At 40.3% G+C, this 19,814-nt stretch overlaps 1 protein-coding gene across 1 annotated transcript in view; it reads right to left on the reverse strand.

Annotated features, from left to right (window-relative positions):
• Window positions 1-19,814, reverse strand: part of LOC309575411 (VPS10 domain-containing receptor SorCS1-like) — a gene marked incomplete at both ends in the record, with an annotated part of 262,002 nt that overhangs the window by 78,106 nt on the left and 164,082 nt on the right. Inside the window, one exon of the mRNA XM_082285827.1 lies at window positions 13,081-13,154. Coding sequence (XP_082141953.1) covers window positions 13,081-13,154 — 74 coding nt within the window. The remainder of the gene's footprint in view (window positions 1-13,080; window positions 13,155-19,814) is intronic.

Genomic DNA, 19,814 nt, shown 5'->3' on the forward strand with positions numbered 1-19,814 from the left:
GAACTCTCCAAAGAAACAAGGAATATATTCCACAAATTTGAACATTTTGTCATTTCAGAGCACAACAATGGTGTTCATCCAGCAAAGAACCTGCTGCCCTAGTTAAAGCATGTGAGTGTTCACTCAGGTGTTTTGTGAGTTTCCTCCTCACAGAGCTATTCTGACCTCCAGAAAAACCTCTTTTGCATCTTCTCAGGCAAAGACAGCAATTTTATGAGCCATAATTTACATCAAACTCTTAGGTGTCTTAAGAGCAGCATATAAAGATCTGGACCCCTGAAGCCCTGAAAGTAGTCACCTGCATATGGCTTAGTCTCACACTACAACAGCCAGTATTGGGGCTGTAGAAGCTTCAACTCAAGGCAGAATTAAGCCATCAATTTTCCCAAGGGGATACAGAACAAGGATGGCTGACACAGGACTGGTGATAAACCTCCAGGACTTCCTTTCTTTTGATATCTGCTAACCCCTGCGATTTAGAAATGTAATGACAAAGATGAAAACTAAGGTCCAGAGGAGGAAATTCCTGAAGTCAAGTAGGACATCTGAGGTATAGTCAAGAGCCATATCCATGTCTTCCTATCTGCCAGATCTTTCTCCCTACCTTAGAAAATACACATTTCATTGCTTTGATATATAATAGGCTTAATTTATGTGTGACAGCACAAGGTCAGTCATAATATTAAATGACACAGTCAGGCCCATAATATTAAATGACAACATGAACAATCAGCTGTAAAGAACAGGCAAAATACAAATACACATCTGCTCAAATCAATATTAACTGTACAGAGCTGACAGCCAGAAACCTATCACTTCCATCTGGATTCTGCTGAGAATGCTTACTGACCAGGATTTTTGTAATGTCACATTTTTTTTGGATGATGCTGTCTTGTTCCATGGTAGACCTGGGATATTGCTCTATACATCCCTCCATACCACCTGAAAAGCCACATAAATTAATACCATTCTCACCCAGTTATACATTACAGATATTTAACTCTGAACTAATCTCACTCAACTCTCTTTGCAGGCAGAGAGGTGAAACGGGCATTTTTGCACTGTGGATCAGCTGAACAGTGTTAGATAGGACTTTATGAGAAGAATTTATCCTAGAAAGGCCTGTTCTTCTCCATCGAATTTAAGATGTCTGGACACTACACTAGAGACACCCACATGTGATCACATAAAGGTCCCAAAGCAGGAAACAAAACAACCTGAAATATGTTTATTACCTAATTTTAAAACCACAAATTACAGATGAGCTATGGATTGCAATTAAAGGGGTAATTGAATGTCCTGAGCAGTCCCCTTTCTGAGAAATGTTTTATACAGCTTACATCAGCCTTACTATTTACTCTAGGACATATAAAAGCCTAAGAGATAGTCAGAAATGCAATATTGACCACAGTGAGCATATACAGGAGAGAAATACTGTGCTTTTGGTTGCACTGCCCCTGAGAACACGCTCTCCGTAGGAAGATAGACATATCCTTCTACATGCATAGGACAATCTGTTCCTAAAGCATCTACTGGAAAAAAGGTGTTAAGAACTGTAGGATATATATAAGAAATCTTGAATTTTTAGTATGTCAACCAAATCCATCACAACACTACCAAGCAGTATAGCATGCAGCTATACTGTTAGCAGCTTTTCTTGTCTTTTTCATCTGGCTGGAGGAAAAAAAACATCATCCTTAGAAGCTGAGAAGGTCAATGTACCTCTACAAGCCTGGGTATTATTAAGTAGTTTAAACCCATGGCAGCAGTATGAAAAAGAATTAATAACTGATTACAAAGAAATTGCATTCCTGACCAGACTGGAAGGTTCTTAAACTAAAGATAGAATGATCAAAAAATAACAATCTTCACATGGGGAAGAAGGAAACTACATGCTGGATTGGCCTAAGACAGCACCAAAGCCTCCAACACAGTGTTTCTAACTTGATACAAGTGCCCACTGTACTTCATTATCTTACTTCTTACTACACATACACTTACTGTGTGCATGTGGTCAATGCAATGCTTCACAAGCTAGACAAGGAAAAATGCTGTGTGTTCAACAGCTAATAAACCAAGCAACCTACAAAGAGCAGGGCTACAGATGAACACCATTCTGGGGCCCACTCAGCTACTGATTTGTCTCAGAAATCTCTAAAAATAAACAGTCCAAAATTTGCCATTCCCTATTCTGAGCAACTTCTGTTCTCTATGCTGGCAGTGCTTTCTTCTCGTATTTCTCAAATCCATTCTTCCCTTTCAGCATCTGTTCTCAAAGACTAAACACTCATATATGCACAAACTTTTCTTCTTGCCTCAATCTATGTTTTCACTTTGTGGTAAAATGCCAGCATGTCCTTTGTCTGTCCCTTTAATCTTCGGCTTTCTGTAATACTCCCAGAAACTTCAGGACACCAGGGATATCCTTGCAATTCTTTCTGTTGAATGGTGCCTATTGTATTTTTGTGATTAACTTTTAGTGTTTTGTTGGTATAATTGTCTGGATGTTTTGAAAAAAGAAAAAGGAAAAGAAAAAGAAAAAAAAATCTTTTGGGAAAAGGAGGATTTAGAAAAGCCAAAGGGAGGGCAAGGCAGTGACCCCGCTGCCTTTACACTGCAGATGCTTACATTTTGAAAAATTTAGGACCCCCACAGTCCTATTAAAAAGTTGCTTCCTAAAATTTTAATCACTATCAAGCCTGCTAAGTAGTTATCTGCACTTGAGAGCCTCACAAATCGATACCACTGGCTGCAGCACAGTAATTGCTCTGAATGCAGATTCTACATCCACCGTGAGAAGCAGCACAGGGAAAAGACCCCAAATCATCCCCTGGTTTAGAACTAGGCTGAACTAAACAAAAGCAGCCTGGCACTGCCCATTGCACAGTAAATGCTAGTTGGCATATTTCTGTAGTGACCAACCCCTTGCCATCTTCTCTGTCTGAAACATTTCTAAAACCTTGGCTTCCTTGGCCTGTCAGCTCCTCTGAGCCAAGAAAATTCAATAGAGACCCTGTTATCCTGGGGTTTCCACCTCTTCTATCTTTTTTCACTTCCAGGGACAAAAGCAATTGTTTATGGATGCTGGGAACTGATGAGGCTTGCAAGGCAGTCAGACCACTCAGAACTGCAAAAAGGCATCATTGTGAAGAAAGCAAAAGCTTCTACTTGCTGCACCTAATTTCAAACTACTATTTTTTCATAAACAATGAACTCGAAACACCAGACAATAAGGGCTGCATCTCAAGGATTTGTGCATTCTGGAAAGTAGCTTTGAGTGCCTTTGCTTTTGGATGCTTGACTTCAGACACAGACACACTGTACTTGGGACTGTATGCACAAGAAACTTGATGGCAATCTTTTCATATGTATTTCTTGTATCATACATGCTCACAGCAGCCAAGCTCAAGCATCTTTTAAGACAATCAGTAAAAGACATTGATATTTACAGAATCTTCAGTGCAAATGGCCCAGAATGCCAAATGCTACCATGTCCTTTCTACAGACAGAACCAATGTGGATGTCCCTCATTCTTTATATGGACACAGAGGCCTTATGCAGCTTTCCCATGTCTGAGAGGAAGTGACCAAGTGCAGAATTAGGACTCCTGTGACCGTAGCTCACCTTCTTCAGAGGTGAACAGGTATGATTTGTTCATGCAGCAAAGGCTGGCAGACAAATGACATAACAGCATCTCTATGAAGGTAGATGGAAGGAGATTCACACAGTTCTGGCCATTTTGAGCTTATCAATGCTGAGTGGGAGTAGCTCAGATGTGGCTGCAGTGCAATGCCAAACAGAAAACTGACACATGGCTTGGAAAATCCAGTTTGACTACTTTGCATGAAAAATGCTCACGTGCCCTCCTCTGCATTCTACAGATGACTTTGTTCTTAACAAGCAATATATTTGTCTCCTGACCCTCAGCATTCCTTCTTCCTAGTCCCAATTTGAGCAAATCCCCATCTCCACATACACCGCATTACACAGAAAGACTAACTAACTGCAACAATCACATGGAAGAGGGAATGTACTCCTAGAGATCCTCATGCCAAAGTTATCCTATGTGCATAAATATTCTAACAAGCTTTATCCTGTCACAATAAAGCTATAAAGTTGCTTTGTTCAGCACATGATAATGGCTTTGTAATTCAATTATTGGTAGAATTTGCCTTTGGGGATTTATCTTCCTTTAGCCTCAGCACTCATGCGGATCCCTTATCGTAAATCTTGCCAATGCAAAACCAGCCCCTCCACTGCCTGTGGACATATCCTGTCACTTCATGTTAAAAAATTGACACCTTCCTCCAACTTAGTGAATGGCAGGTTTTTGGTTTTGTTTTAAAGAACAGAATGAAAACAACAACAGTGGATGACGCTCATGTTGTCCTCAGTAGCATCAATTTTTTGGTCCCACTGATGCTTCTGTAACACTAAATCCTAATTGCCTTTCATAAAAATAGTAACATGTAGCACTGAACAGGGAACTTTTTGTCCAAAGATACAAAAGTACTTGACAATCAACCTTTAAGTAACCTTCCCTGCATGGTACTGATTTGTTCAAGACCTATGGAAAAGTACAAGACAAGCAGACCAAGTTAGAAATAGGGGCTAAGGAAAATTTTTGTTCTCAGCTTTATAGATAAACTTCACTGATTAGTCAAGAGCACAGGGGCCTCATTGATTTGACCAAGATCACACAGTTGCTATGTGGCAGAGACAAAAATAGAGCCTGAGAGTACTCCAGGCTCCTTTTTCTTTTACTGCTATATTGACTCCATGAGGACTTTGCAGATACTCTGTTCCTTTTTTTTCTTGCAGAGGTCGGTGAATCTGCACCAGGGAGCTTAGTGTGGGAGGCAATTCTTGTGGTTTCTTTAGTTCAGTCCCTATTATGTGAAATTTCACAGGTTTTACTATTCCTGGAATATACTTTAAAGACTGCTTTCTAGCTTTAATATCTCTTAACCACATCCTCCTGACATGTTTTAGAAACACAGGGACAGATTCCAGATAGGTATAAATCAGCACTTCATTTCTATATATCTGGCAAATAAATCTCCCCTGACCATAATTTAATTAGTTTCTCCCTGTTACATCTCTGCACTATTCTTTCCCACATAGTCCAATCCCATGAAATCATACAATTTGGTGCAATTCAGCTGGCAGCCACCAGGCCAGATCCATTCTACGGTTTGCTTTACTTTGTCACACTTTCTTTAGAAGGGATAGAAAACAGCAGTGCAGTGAGCAAAGCCCAATTTCTCCCAACTGTGCCACCCCACAGCACTGACCCAGAAAAGCAGGTGGCTATTGCTGCCAACAACAGTAAGTAAACGGGGGTAGTGGTGTGACTTTCAGGCCATGGGGAGTCACTTTTACTCTCACCATCTCACCACCTAGTTTTAGGGCTAGTTTTAGAGCCTTAGTGCATAATGACCCACACCCTTCCACACTCTGCCACAGCTTTGAGGGCATTAGCAAAGAAAGCCTTCTCCCCTGCTGCTGTAACACCACCGCTCTCCATGGGAAGCTCCAGAGAGGAAACTTGGCTAAAACTCTGAAATAGATGGATGCAAATTCCCAGGAGGTAGCTGTCTATTGCTGGTAACACAGGGTGGGAGGAATGTCTTAAAATGAGGATCTAAACTAAGTGGATAAAATTCAGTTATCAGGACTAAATCCTGATTTTAAGATAGCCCTTCAGTCTTGTATCTTTTTTTCATATATTGCAGGAAACAAGACTCAAGCTGGCTTGAAGAGAAAGGAGGAGGAAAGTACCCTCTAGTTACAGTCTCTGAGCTCCCCTCCTTGATGTCATGGACCAAACCTACCTGATTCACAGCTTCTCTGCTGGTACAGTCTAATAGGATCACAATTTCCTACTGTGTTAAGACCATGTCTCTTGCATCTTGTAGTGCTGTGGCCCAGTCAGGCAGCTCTGGAGGAGGCCAGCAGGTCATTTAGAGCAGGAGTGAAAAGTCAACTCTGGTAACACAGTGTGCTGCTCATTAAACATACAAGAGAACACAGCAGTGCAACCTTCCTGACACAGATCCAGACAAATCCACAGGTGACTTAACTGTGCACTGCTTCACCTTCTCAAGGTGCACACAGAGAAATCAGCTGCTTAGTCCAATGCCTGCTGGAGACTCACACATCCCACAGTGCTGCACAGCACTGAAGGCTCCTGCTGCTGATTAACCCTCAAATCAAGACTCTGAACATGGTGGATGGATGCCTGTTACAGTGGGGAAACTGCAACACGTGTATCAGACAACGAGGCCCGTAGAAAAGAAATATATATGGACAGATTCTTGATAGCTGTTTCAGAGATGTTTATTTCTCCAGCCGCATGGCCGGGGCTCTGCTGAGGAACTGCTGCAATCACGGGACCCGAGGGTCCTTCTGCCCGCACAGGGAACACAAACCAACCCATGGGAACGAGGCTGAGCAGGGGCAGGGAAACCCCGTGCCTGTGCCCTCAGGGCCCCTCTGCCAGGGATACATGGCAGATGGGAGAGACCCCAAAAGATGCCTGCCTACTTCTGCAGAACTTTAACGAGGGAAAGTGGATGATGTAGAAAAGCTGAAGCTCATGGGAGTCTGTACTCATTTATAAAGTATCTCTGCATGATTTTTTAAGAAATATCTGCTAAATTGGGAAAACTAAAACACACCAACCTATGCATCAATCAGACTGAGGCTTCTCGGTCCCAAAAGGCTTATTCAGATGAGTATTTGCTTCATTTAGATATCCTGAAAACTGTTGTGGATTTCTCTGGCATGTACCCGTAACCACCATATTTAAGCTATGAAATACATAGATTTTAAATTTAATTTCATCCCTTCAACTCACTGAATAAGGCTTGTGTGTCAAGTCAAGTGGATGATTTTCTGGACAGGCTGTCACAATGCACTTTGATTGGCATCTTTCCCATCAGCCTCCAGCAGTTGCCCTGCAGTGATTAAAAGGTCTTGTTCAGCTATACACAGCATCATTTGTAAACAGCCCAGAGACTGAGGCATTTAAATTGCCTCAGCCCACCTGGGTGGGCGTGCAAATATCACCAAGCCAAGAACTGACAGGAACACTGGGACAGTTCACCCAGCTTGCTACAAGTGCTTGAATATAATGAAGTTTTTAACAGGGCTTTGACACCTCATCCCCTTGATTTTCAGCTCTTTCAGCTGCTCCAGTGAACACAGTCAGAGCTTTTAAAATACAGTCACCAGCCTCCTCTGGAAAAGGAAATATATATACTCTATAATTATGCTCTGAAGATTAACTTTCTTTGCCACTATGCATAAAAGAAACACAAATATAGCCCTATCTACTCATCTGTCCTCCCAGCTGCTTATAGGTTTTTCTCCCTTTCAGTGTGTGTGCATATTTTTAAATTAATTGATGGGAGAGGTTGGTTGGCTGCTTTTTTCACAATGGTTGCCTCCATTTTCTTCTCCTATTCTCCATTTTTTTCTCATTCTCAGAAAAATACAAGACTGAGTGAAGACCTAGCAACATCTCTTACCAAACTGACGTATCTCCTTTAATTTCTTCAGGGAATCATTAACATCATGGACACATGACCCTACTGGAAATCATCAATGGTGTGGGTTGGAGAGGATCCTAAAGTGCATCTAGTTCCAGTTCTCCTGCCATGGGCAGGGAAACCTTCCACAAATCAGATTGCTCAAGCCCCATCCAATTTGGCCTTGAACACTTCCAGAGATGGGGCATCCGCAGCTTCTCTGGGCAACCCATGCCAGTGCCCCGCCACCCCAAAAGTGAAGAATTTCCTCCCAATATCTTATCTAGACCTGCTCTTTTTCAGCTTAAAGCCATTACCCCTTATCTCTCCATGCCCTTGACAAAAGACAGTCTCCAGCTCTCTTGTAGTCCTTTTTAGGCAGTGGAAGGTGCTCTAAGGTCTCCCCAGAGCCTTCTCTTCTCCAGACTGAACAATCCCAGCTCTCTCAGCCTCATAGGAGAGGTGCTCCAGCCCTCTCATTATTACAGCCCTCGGATCTTCTTGAAGTATGGAGTGGTATTACTTTTGTATTTCCCCTACTTGGTTGTCTGGGTGCAACACTTGAATAAGTAAAAAAATAAAATCAATACCACTGATAGAGATAATGATTGTAATTTGATGACCTAATTTGCTAGCTGGGCTTTTCTATTGTTCATTTTATGTTAGTTTTTAAGACACTTTTATTATTTGATTTTATTTCTTTCCTCCCCCTCCAAGTTTCTCAAGGTTAGCTTCAGATCAGAATTAGATGAGATTCTTTTCAGAAAAAATGTCTCATTTTGATTAAAAAACATTAAATTTGCAGACATTTTAACAAGATTTTTAACCTTTTTTTTTTTTTTTTTTTTAGGGCCAGCTCTAATTGTGATGCCTTGACTTACTGACTTGTAGAAAATAATTTCTGGTGGAAGGCATGACTTATTTTGAGGACCAGAATAAAAACCTGGCTTTTAATGACCAACAAATGTCTGCACTTGTATTTTGGTCATATTGAACTATATGCACTTTGAGCAGTCTTTCTGCAACTACTGGTCATGGATGTTTGGATTTGTAAGCCACAAAGTATCACTATTGAACTATGACTAGATGACTGGACCACTTTAAAAATGGAAGAAAAAAGCAACATAATTCCCAGTGCAACTGGTTCTCTGTCTGGGGTTGCAGTGTATTCTATTACCATCCTCATGAGCTGTTGAAATCAGGTGGGGCAGGGTTTCCTTGCCTCCTCCCCCCAGACTATCTTCTGTTAATGGCCCATCATTGTCCTGCCTCATGACTCAGAGATAACTCCCTCCGGACTATCTTCTGTTAATGAGCCTAATCAACACTTGGCCTCATGACTCATTACCCCATTGTGAGATGCTCCACCCAGAGGGAGCAACCAAGCATCCCATCCTGGATATAATCTGAGATTCCAAACACCACAGACACCTTTCCACTGGATTCCCAGAGGACAGGAGCTACATAGCCAGCACTGGACCTTCTGAGGAAGAGCAGACCCTTCTACAGGATCACTGCTTCAGAAGACTGCAGCCACCATTCTACCAGACTGCTACCACCACCCTGCCTAACAGGGTGTCAGGTTGTATCCTGACTCTGTCAGTTTAACCCAGTGTTCTCTGCCTTTATTTTTTTTTTCCTTTTCTTTTAATTTCCCTGTTAAATTGTTATTCTGACCTGGTGCCTCCCACGGGTTTGTTTACAAACTAGTACATTCACCACTTGTGTTCACATTTGTATCCACTACAAAGCAACATCTATACCAGCAAAATTCCACAATAGGAATGTATACCAAAACCCAACAACTGTCACAAAAATAAACCCAGAACTATTTAAATAAAGCTATTTAAATCTTTATCCAACTCTTTTAACTAGGATCTCCTGCATTCTCTTTTCCTAATACCAACTACATTAGTAAACACTGTGCTATCAGCAGTAATCCATGTATATTAACTTGTTGTTTCTGCATTATGCTGCTGAATTAATACTGCTTAGAATACTCCTTCCTAGCAATTAGGGTATTTTCGTAGAGCACAGTTCCAGAATTACCAAGTACCTTGAAAACTTCCATGCATTTTGCTGTCACAGCACATCTAACAGCAAAATCTCAAGAAACTGCAGGAAAAATAATAAAAAACATGAAAATTGTTGATACAGTGTAGAACTGCTGTGTCTTGGGCTTGTATGCAGTGTGGATTCTTCCATGTCTCCACCTGACACATAACATGCGACTTACTCTCTGAGTGGAGTACATTTTCTTCAGTACACCACTTCCACATCCCTAGATTATGCAAACAGGTATGTGATGATACCCAAATTACAGCAATTATTAGAGGTGTCAGTTTTAGAGTAGCCCATCACTAAAGCCTGCCCAGCCGCAAGTGTGTCCTGACAACCTTTTAATGAGGTAGAAAATTACAGATCTCTTTTTTCAACGTCTGTTTTACTTTGTTTTTTGGTGAAGGATTTTTAAGACAAGAAATCTCCAGTCTTCTCTCATTTTAAAGGTTTGAATTCATCTGCTCATCTCCCACCTGGTAGCTCCTTTCAGAGAGTGACATTACATCTCTTTCATTGCAAGTGTGGATGTCAGGGCATCACTTAGAGCTGCAGGTGGAAAAATGAAATAGGGGAACAGAAGAGCTTTGAAAAAAAAGTATTCTATTTCCATATTAATGACTCCTCTTAATGAAACAGAGGATGCAAGAATAAAAAGTACATATGACCTACAAGGAACTGAGTTGTGTCTGCACAGTGTTTTATCAGAGTTATGTAGTAAGCATCATCAGACTGTTTTTCTTCAGGGGTTTAAATTTCTCTGGAGTGGTAGGAGGAGGAAGTTTTTCACAGAGCAGCCAAAAAAAGCAAATAAAGAAGAAAATTCTCTTGGCAACAGATATAAGAAATGCAGCTGTAAAAGACTACCACTTCTCTGACATGGTTTGCAGGTAGAGCCTTTTCAGAACTAAAACTAGCAAGCTCAGTGGAGTCTATTCACAAGACTCTGAGTGACCCACAAGCTATTTACAAGACAGCATGAGAGACTAAAATGGCGATGAAAATATCAGTGAACAATCAGGAAAATGCATCTTTGCTTTCATCAACCATTCAAATCCATGTAAAAATCTTCTGACGTCTTCCAGGTGCGCCTCCCCTGTCAAAACAAGCAGTGTAACTAAATGCAGCCTCAAGAACGCCTGATGCCAGAGGCCTTGTGTCTTCCAATTTCAGAGAAGTCCTAGCTTAGAGAGTACTGGAAGCAATCTGTACTAGAGCAACTCCTCAACCTTCCTCAGATATCAGAACATTTCTCTCATTCTCTGCCCACTACAGCTGTGTCCTGGTTGATCCCTTCAAAGCCACTGGATTTAGATAAACCACCAGAACAGGAGAGTATCCCTATATTTTGCTTTAAGTTGTGACTTCAGGACATTTTACTTCACTATTTATTTCTGCTCTTAAGAAGTCAGTCCTCTCACTTCTCACATTGATTACACTCTGCATATTTATAAGCCAAAATATATAATTATAAATTTAAAAAGCCCAACCAACAACAAATCCCAGAGCACTGAGCAAGGCTCAGCTTGTACACCAGCACTTGCTACAGATATGGTGCTGTAGAAATCTGGATTTCAACTGTACTTCCACACACTCTTACACCCCAGTTCCCTTTTGCTTTTCTTGCTTGGGGAGTCAACAGTGACCACGCATTCAGTGTAAAGGGCTGCCCTTCTGATTCAGCATTTCAGTGCTGTGTTTTCCTCAGGTACCTGGCTGCACAGAATGGAAATGCATATTAAAGCCCAGTGTTGCTCTCTGTGGTGTTTTCAATCACACATGCACAGCTGTTTTCTACTGTGGATGTGTTTGAGGACAGACAGAGTCCATAGAATTGCAGCTAAAAGCATTCTTTTTGTCCTAGGGTCATTATGATCATCACAAATATGCCAGAATGAGATGCAAGTGTCTCTACAAATTGTATTATTTTCACTTTTGACAGCAGAAGTGCAGTCTAGCTTACACTGAGGTGTGTTATGCAAGGGGTATTCTGTTCAAGGTGAAAATACAGGCTTGCAGTTTCATGCTTTGTGAATGGCTGTAGGAAAATTAGATGGGTGGTTGGAACATCTTTTCATCTTCTAACTTGCTCTTTTCCTTTGAAACTCCAAGCCTGAGTTCCCTTATTTGTTAGTTTCTATAAGGCCTTCAAAGTTTGAGTTCCACAGAAAGGGAAAATTATAACTTCATCATTGTTCTTATTGCAGGCGTCCATCAGCTCAATTCACAATAAACCAGAACTGTAAGCAATGACAAGAAACTTCAAAAGGTTTGGAATACTATACAGGACATGGGGATCCAGGAACAGGGACAGTCTTTTCAGCCCTCTGACCCCTTCAGCAATTACAATTTTGGTACCCAATCAGGATATCCGTATTTCTATAATCTTCTTTTATTAGCCAAAAAACCCCCAGAACACATGTAGAGCTTTGTATTTGCATCTGCCATTTTGAGACCCTTTTAAGAGCTCTGCAGGAAAAAAATAGTGATATGACTGTCTATACAGACACTCCCACAGAAATGGCTTGAAGTTAAAAATGGAATTTAGCTTGCATTTGCTTCAGCTAACACAGGTTCTAAGAAAGGATTAAAAAGCAGAAGCAGCAAACAAAATCTCTGGTACATCCTTTGCAGACCAAATATAAATTCAACTTTAGAAGTAAATTTGACCTAGAGCTCTTCCTTCTTTTATAAATAAAAAGAAAATATTGAACTGAACCACTCATGAATATTGCTGTGTTCAAAACCTATTTTTGACATAAATTTAGAGTTTAGAAACTATGCTGCTGGTCTCATTTTAATCACTGGGTTCAGCTTCTCCTGATTTCACTATGAGTATTTTATCAAAAGCTTCTCCTTGAAAGGCATATTCAGAGGACATAAGCCCACTTCTGCTCACAGGTGGACTACTGCCTCCATTTGGAGTTGATGAGAAGTCCCACAGATTTACAGCAAAACACAAGAAAACAATATCTTTGATTTGGACTATACAACCATGTTTGCAGGGAAAAAAAGGGTCAGCGACTCCTTCATCCCTCAGCTTTCTTTTCCATGTAAGTCAAAGCTACACTAATTGCTGCCTAGACTAAGCAGGTCTAACAGTAATTAAAGCACAACACTAGCCACTACAGGATGGCATTTCTACCTGTGGCAGAAATGCTGGTGTCCTCCAAGACTCCAAGACTTCAGGCTTTGTTCCTTAATTGTAGCAAGACTGGACTGAACTCTTTACTCTCCAATTCTAAGTCAATGCTTTCTACAGACTATTTATTCAGTGTATTTCAGTTCTGCATCACCCTTAGATCAAAGACCCAATATTCCAATGTCGCATAAACACATAATGCCCCTTTCATACCAGTTCTAAATAAATTTCAACAAATCAGCAGTGCAGACTGCATTCAGACACATTGCCTTCAAGACCTCATTCCAACACCTCAGTATGCGTGGGGAAGTTGTTTCAAGGAATCCAGGAAGAGGGTTTTGGTCTTACCAGTAGAACCTGTTTGGTGTAACTCCCTCATGAAGCAGCAGCCATCTTCTGCCAAACTCCACGGAACTGAATAACTGTGGACAAAAATGAACAGTCAACACAACAGTAAAACACAAAGATACCAGAGAAATTAGAATTAGAATTAACCTGAAAAACCCTCTCCCAGTTCTGAGATAGTGACTTGGACTTTTATTTATCCCAGTCTCAAAGGGACACACCTGGGGCAGCTGAAACATGTCTGTGGTGCCTTTTATTGGCATAGAGAATACTAAGATGTGTGATATGGGTATGATACAGCTGGTATTACCTGAGGGATCACTTCATGGTTGCACCCAGCAACCTACCCGGAATGAAAGTTCATCATCCAGTTACCTTCCTGAATACTATGTCAGAAGGACATTCTCTTCCCATCAGCAGTGCCATCCTTAGGAAGCTTTTTCAATCTGGCACCAAAAAATGTTCTAACATGTCTAGATTTCCCTTGCAGGACTGGATGAGTTTAAATAGCACAAGTTCCTTGTTCCAAGGAAACCTGTGATTTTCCCTCTGCTCTTGTACTTCTCCTGCAAACAACATGACACCTTCTCCTTGTCCGGTTACACAAACAATACCCAAATACATCAATCATTTCAGAAAATCTTTCCATGATAAATACCAAGCCAGGCTGAGAAAGGTCAGCAAAAAGGCATGTTACAGGTATTATAAATCCTTTAACATGTCTTTGTGGAATGATATACAAATGTTACTACTACAGAGCACTTACAAACAGCTGCTCTCTGTAAGTGCTGCCATCAGGTAATTCTCAGGAGGCCAGTAGAGGGAAGGATCACTTGGGTTCTGTTATTTCTTTTGTTTTATTTAGCTTCAAATTTGTCATACGGAAGGATGGAGAGGCAGTCAGCCCTACACTTGCAGATTCATCCTATTTCCCCTCCTTCCTTTGCCTGGTAGACTTGGTCAGTCCCCTTTTCTGGCAAGGCAGATGTTGGACATTGTTTTTTGAACTATGATCTCCCTTTTCATGACAACTCTTAAGGGATTTTGCATAAAACGCAAATGATCTGAATCTTTATGTGACAACCATGGCAAATTTTTTTGGAACACATAGTGGCAGTGGATTGGTAGGAAAGAGAAAGATGGATGACTGTGAGAGTAACTGAGGAGAAAAAATGATTATTTAAAAGCTTTGGGTTCATCAGAAGGATGACTTGAATTTATTTTAAGAATTATGAGACTGGGATGTAAAAAACCTTGAGGTCTACTTATTTGGATATTGATTCCAAATGGAAACCCCAATATCTCTCACCCTTCCTATGGTAAAAACTTGGAAGAACATGGAGAAACTAATTAAGAGAGCTTTTTAGTAAACAGTAGACTGGCATGCATTAAAATTTACTTTAAAATATGAAAGCTAAAAATTCACCTCTTTCCCTTTCTCTTGAACACTGTCAAAGAAGAGAGAGGAAGGAAGGTGGAGAGGACAGAAGGTAAGAGTAAGAGGGAGAAACAGTTTAGTTCTGTGGCTACAAATGCATCCAATTTTAAAACTTCAGTGAGTCTGCTATTTTTCCTTAAGTAGAAGATTCTAGGTACATTTTTACTTGAAACTTTAGGAAATCCTAACTATAACAAAGGAAAACTTTCCTTTTTGGAAATTGAAGAAAATCTTTTGGAACACTGAACAACCACTTTTTGAAGTGATTTGAGGTCACCTATTCAAGAACCTTACCATTACAGGAAGTATTTTCCCTCCTTCACATTCAAAATCCATTTCTAGCCCTGCTTTTATAATTGCGGCAAGAAATAAAAACATGACAACAATAAGCTATTTCTATTATCTATCATCTCTCTGATGTCAATGTTTTCCTTTTCATAGCAAAGTAGTTTCTTCTGTGCCAAGTACTGTCTTTGACATACAGTAATTTAAGTTTCAATAAAGCTCATATGATCCTTTAATTAAGAACAGGGAGCAATCCAAATTCAGCAAATCCCTCTGTGTTTCCAGACGAGGGATAAATAGGATGTAAGCTTTCCAGGGACATTGACGTTCAGATGGTTGAAGTCATCATACTGAATTTTGTTTTCCCACCTTTGTATCTCTCACTCTTGTCCCTCTCTGGTTTCCCCAAGCACAGCTTTCAGCAGGTTATTCTCTCTCTGAATTTGCTGGTGACAGTAATGGTATCTACAATGAATTAATTCTCTGTGCTGGTGTAGGACCCTCCTCCACGCCTGCAGCCCCACTGCAGTGCCAGCTGCTTGACAGCCCCAGTGCCACAGCTTCCCTCTGGCTCTTCCAGCACAACTCTTCCTCCAGAGGGGCCTTTACCTGGAGCATCTGTCAATGCCCCCATCACAACAGAGGCTGTGAAGCTGCATAGCACCCAGACAGCCTTGCTTTCTCCTTATCTGTGCCCTGAGGAAGACATGATTCAGGCAAAAATGTGGAGAAATGCAAGAGTTTCTAAGTCTGTTTCAAAGGTAAGAAATGGATACAGCAACTCTACTGTCAGGGCTGGACTCTTAAATTAGGAGCCAGTGCCCAGTGAGCTGGAGATAGTGTGTGAGAAAAGGCAACAGCTCTCAAAGGTAAATACCAGCTCCCTGGGAACCCATATCCAAAGCTCTCATTGTCTTTGATAAGACACTTTAATAACCAGGCTTTAGAAGGCTTTTCATCCTCTGCCATTATCTCAGCACCAGCCTTGGCCTTTACTGACTCACAGCAGCACAAGCAGCACTAATGTATGTCTAGCAAATGGGGAATTCCCTACCTTATGTAGAATCCCCCTCGCCCCCCAAAAAACTCTTTGCAGTAAGGATATTTTATTTTAAGTATCATTCATTTTTAAACTGAGTTCATTTAGTTGGACCAAAAAAAAAAAAAAAAAAAAAAGAGAAGTATTTGAAGGCTACGTTTTTGTCAAGAATCAGTTATGATACAGCTGGGATTATTCTTCCCCTTTTATCTATTGTAGTGCTTGTATGGATATTTTTTAAACCCAGCATGGTATTTTGTTCTTGTTACAAAATCCCTCTCTCTCCTGGGACTTCTTGTGATAGCCTTGTGCAGGCAGTCCCTTCAAAGATGACATTTTGTTTTCTTTGGCAAGCACTGCTGTCTGATGACAATTTGCATTATTAGACTGAAGTTAGATAATGTTCCTTGCTACACTTATTTTTCAAGCACAGATAGAAAAGGAACCTATTACAATTTTATTGTGTTTTCATCTGTGGGCCAAGCTGACATTTCTGTTGTCACAGACACAAAACTGTTATGAAGTACAAATCTTGTATTGATCTCTCAGATTTGACCCTTGCTCATCAGGGAATAATTCTCTTCCTGCTTCTTCTCTTGTACACTTATTTTTCTGTGTAATATGCAGATTCTGTAAAAACCATTAACAGTCTGGGTTTGCTTTGTTTTGCTTTTTTAGATCCTAATATTCTGTGAAGTAGAAACTTACCACTTACCTCATTCATGTAAGAAAACAGAAATGCAAAGCAAAAGAAAAGGCTGGTCTGAGGTTACAAATACTTTCTGAGGCTGAACAGAATTCAAATAAACCCTCTGAATGGCGAGACAATTCCCCAGCCTTCTCACAACACGACACCACTGTCTCCTGGAGCAGGGAAAGCTGACATCTGAAAACTGAACTTCTTTCCTTATCTACACCAGACATGACACAATACTCCTCTCCTCCATCCTTTTTGTTTCCCAACTTGTGTGCGAAGCATAAGAGCTGCTCATGTATTTTATGGGATAGTGTAAGCTTCACCTCAAAATGCTCTGGCATGTCTAGGTAACAGCAGGATACAGTTGCCATGTATTATTCTTTTTCCTATTCTAATTTCCCGACCTTTCCAGCACCAACTTCAGACTTGATTAATTTTTTGTTTTGCCTTTCACAGTACAAAAAAGCCAACTAAATTCTATACAATATAGGGAGAAATCATGATGTCTTCCAAAATGTTCCATTAAGAATAACTTGGATTTATTTGACCCACCCATTTTGATATAATGCCATCTGAAGGGTCATTATGCCAGTCAAGACCTACCATCACCCCTTCTGTTTTCAACAGATTACTTTTCCTAGCTAAACCTTTCATGTGAGGAATGTCTTGTGCTCCCATCTTCACTTTAGTGCCTATACAGATTGCTGCAGATAGAACTGAACCCTGAGTGTCCATCATGTTTCATCATTCAGCATTTGAACTGATTGGATTAAATAATTGATCATGATGCTTCTCTACATACAGATCTTGAATCATGTGGCAATTCCATGTGCTTCCTATGCTGATGAGGATATTCAATTTTATACACTGGTTTAATCTCACGCAAAAAAAAAAAAATGCACATAGAAATTCAAAACCTGGTTAAATAAATGTTAAATTGGATGTTGGAAGAGACATTAGGGAAATACTTTCAGAAAGCTCCTAATATTTTTCTTTTACTTAAGAGATTTCCCATAAACAAGTTATAATGGAATACAGCATGGAGTCTATTTGTTGACTGGGTTTACCAACTTCAGTATTCCAATATTCAAAAAGAAAAGGCTCTCTCACCTATAGTTTCCATGCACTCTCCACTCATTCTCCCTGGACACAGATCAGACCAAAGCAAATCAATCTACACTACATTACTGACTCTAAAAAAACCAGATGCAGCTGGAACACTAGCTCAGAACAGCTTTGAAAGCAGTGGGTTTGATTCAAATTCACCTCCAATTCTATGAGAAGGTTTTTACTAGTCAGTGCTCCTGGTACTTTCTTCACATATGCTCACTTCTTGACTCTCATTCTTCCTGGTGTTTCTATGAGATGATTAAAACTAATGCTATTCATGGTGTTTCCCCCTCACCCCTTCACACAGAATTTATTCACATACAAAAATCCTCAAAACACCAGTGCACCTAAGCCACAGATTTTGCACCGGTGAACCACATAAATATTTTGAGAGATCTTTTTTCCCCTCAAATTTCAAATTCACCAGAGAATGTAACATCCCAAAAGCACAGTTTAGTTTTAACTATAAACATAACAGAGTCCAAATGGATAAAGACAACTGAGATGCAACAACACGACTTGAAATACATGACAGCAAGTCCTTCTTCGTCTTATAATTCATTTATGCAGAATAAGTTTATTGCTGATAAATTGTACTTTGCTACTACTACTTTTACTACTACTACAAATGCAGGCACATTTGAAGAAATTCTAGTCTTCTACAAGGTTTCAGTCATCATTCTTGTTGTTCATAAGAGCATTTTTCAAATATTATTAAACTGTGAAAGACCGTATTTCCAACTGATCTAAAATCTCAGGAAAGCAAAGAACAGTAGGGAAAGCATCATGTGGATTGCTGCAATTTTGGTGATGTACTTCTCCAATTTAATCTCTCTTGCCTTTCTTTTGCTTTCTATGCAGTCTGCAGAAAAAGTGGGGTCAGTGCATTAGGGCAGGACTTCAGATTGAACATGTTTATATAGGCATAATCAATAGTCCTTTATGGTTTTTCACACCCTTTTGCCCCTGACTCTATCTGTTGGATGAAAAAATTACCACAATGGGAAAGAAGTTTCCACGGTGGTAAAAGAGACATTTTGAAACAGGAATGAAATGGAATGAAAAGGGACTTGGATGGACATGTTCCCAACACGCATCCAGTGCAGCTTACTTGAGTATCAAACAAAGTACATTACATTTGAAGAAATTGCTGCACAGGACATTTCTTCTTCAGAGCAGCCAAAGGTTGGGAGGAATGCTGCTATTCCCTGAGTCAGACTATGGACCAGGCTTTTCTCTTCCAACACTGCATTTAACAGAACAGTATGTTTTGTATAAAAAAGCAGCTAAAATCATATATGGTATTTCCTTCCTAAAATAAAGTGTAAGACTCATGATTGAGGATACAGAAACGGACTACAGGGCAGATCCTCATTTACTCCCCTCATCTTTATGCTATTTGTAAGTTCCACTGTTAAGAAGCTTAAATATCCTTGAAGCAATAAAGTTCACAGGATGCTGCAGAGATTTTGAACATTTTAAGTTGCAGGCAATGCATTAATCACGCATATGGAAGCCATCAATAAGGTTACCCAATAATTGGTGTTTATTGAATGCTGATGGAAACTCATCAGAGTGATAAAGCTGCCAGATACCTGCTTCACACCCACTCAAACACCAGTTATGTCTGCAGCTCTGCAGCTGCTTTTGCTGATGAACCACACGCTAATGCCATGCAGAGTTGTTTGGTATGGTCATGACACAGCAATTGCTTTTGTGAATGCTCAGCACATCAAAGCATCCTAAACATGACCCCCAGCTTTCTTCCTACCTATCCCTCAATAACTCCTCACACATTGCCACCTATGAGCCACATCAGCCAGTGTTCTGGTTTTGTGGCAGTTTGCAAGCAACTGCATTAGGATGATGTCCCCAGTTCATTCAACTCACACGCTAAAAAAGCGACAGGAAACATATTTTTTACCAGGAGATATTTAAAGGATTCTGACTGGCATATATATTTTAAAGACAGAAGGAGCCTCTAAGATCATCAGTGTGTTCTCCCCCTAACAGCTGCTACAGCATCTTTACCAGTAACTCAAGCAGTAGAGAGAATTATTCAGGTCAACAACTGATAGCTGAACTAGATTGTATCATTTGGAAAGACACCCAATCTCAAGTCCAAGGGATGATGACTTTACCACTCCACTTAGTATGTTGTCCTCAAG

This window comes from Coloeus monedula (genome assembly GCF_965178545.1).
Source record: "Coloeus monedula genome assembly, chromosome: 8".
Taxonomy (NCBI): Eukaryota; Metazoa; Chordata; class Aves; order Passeriformes; family Corvidae; genus Coloeus; species Coloeus monedula.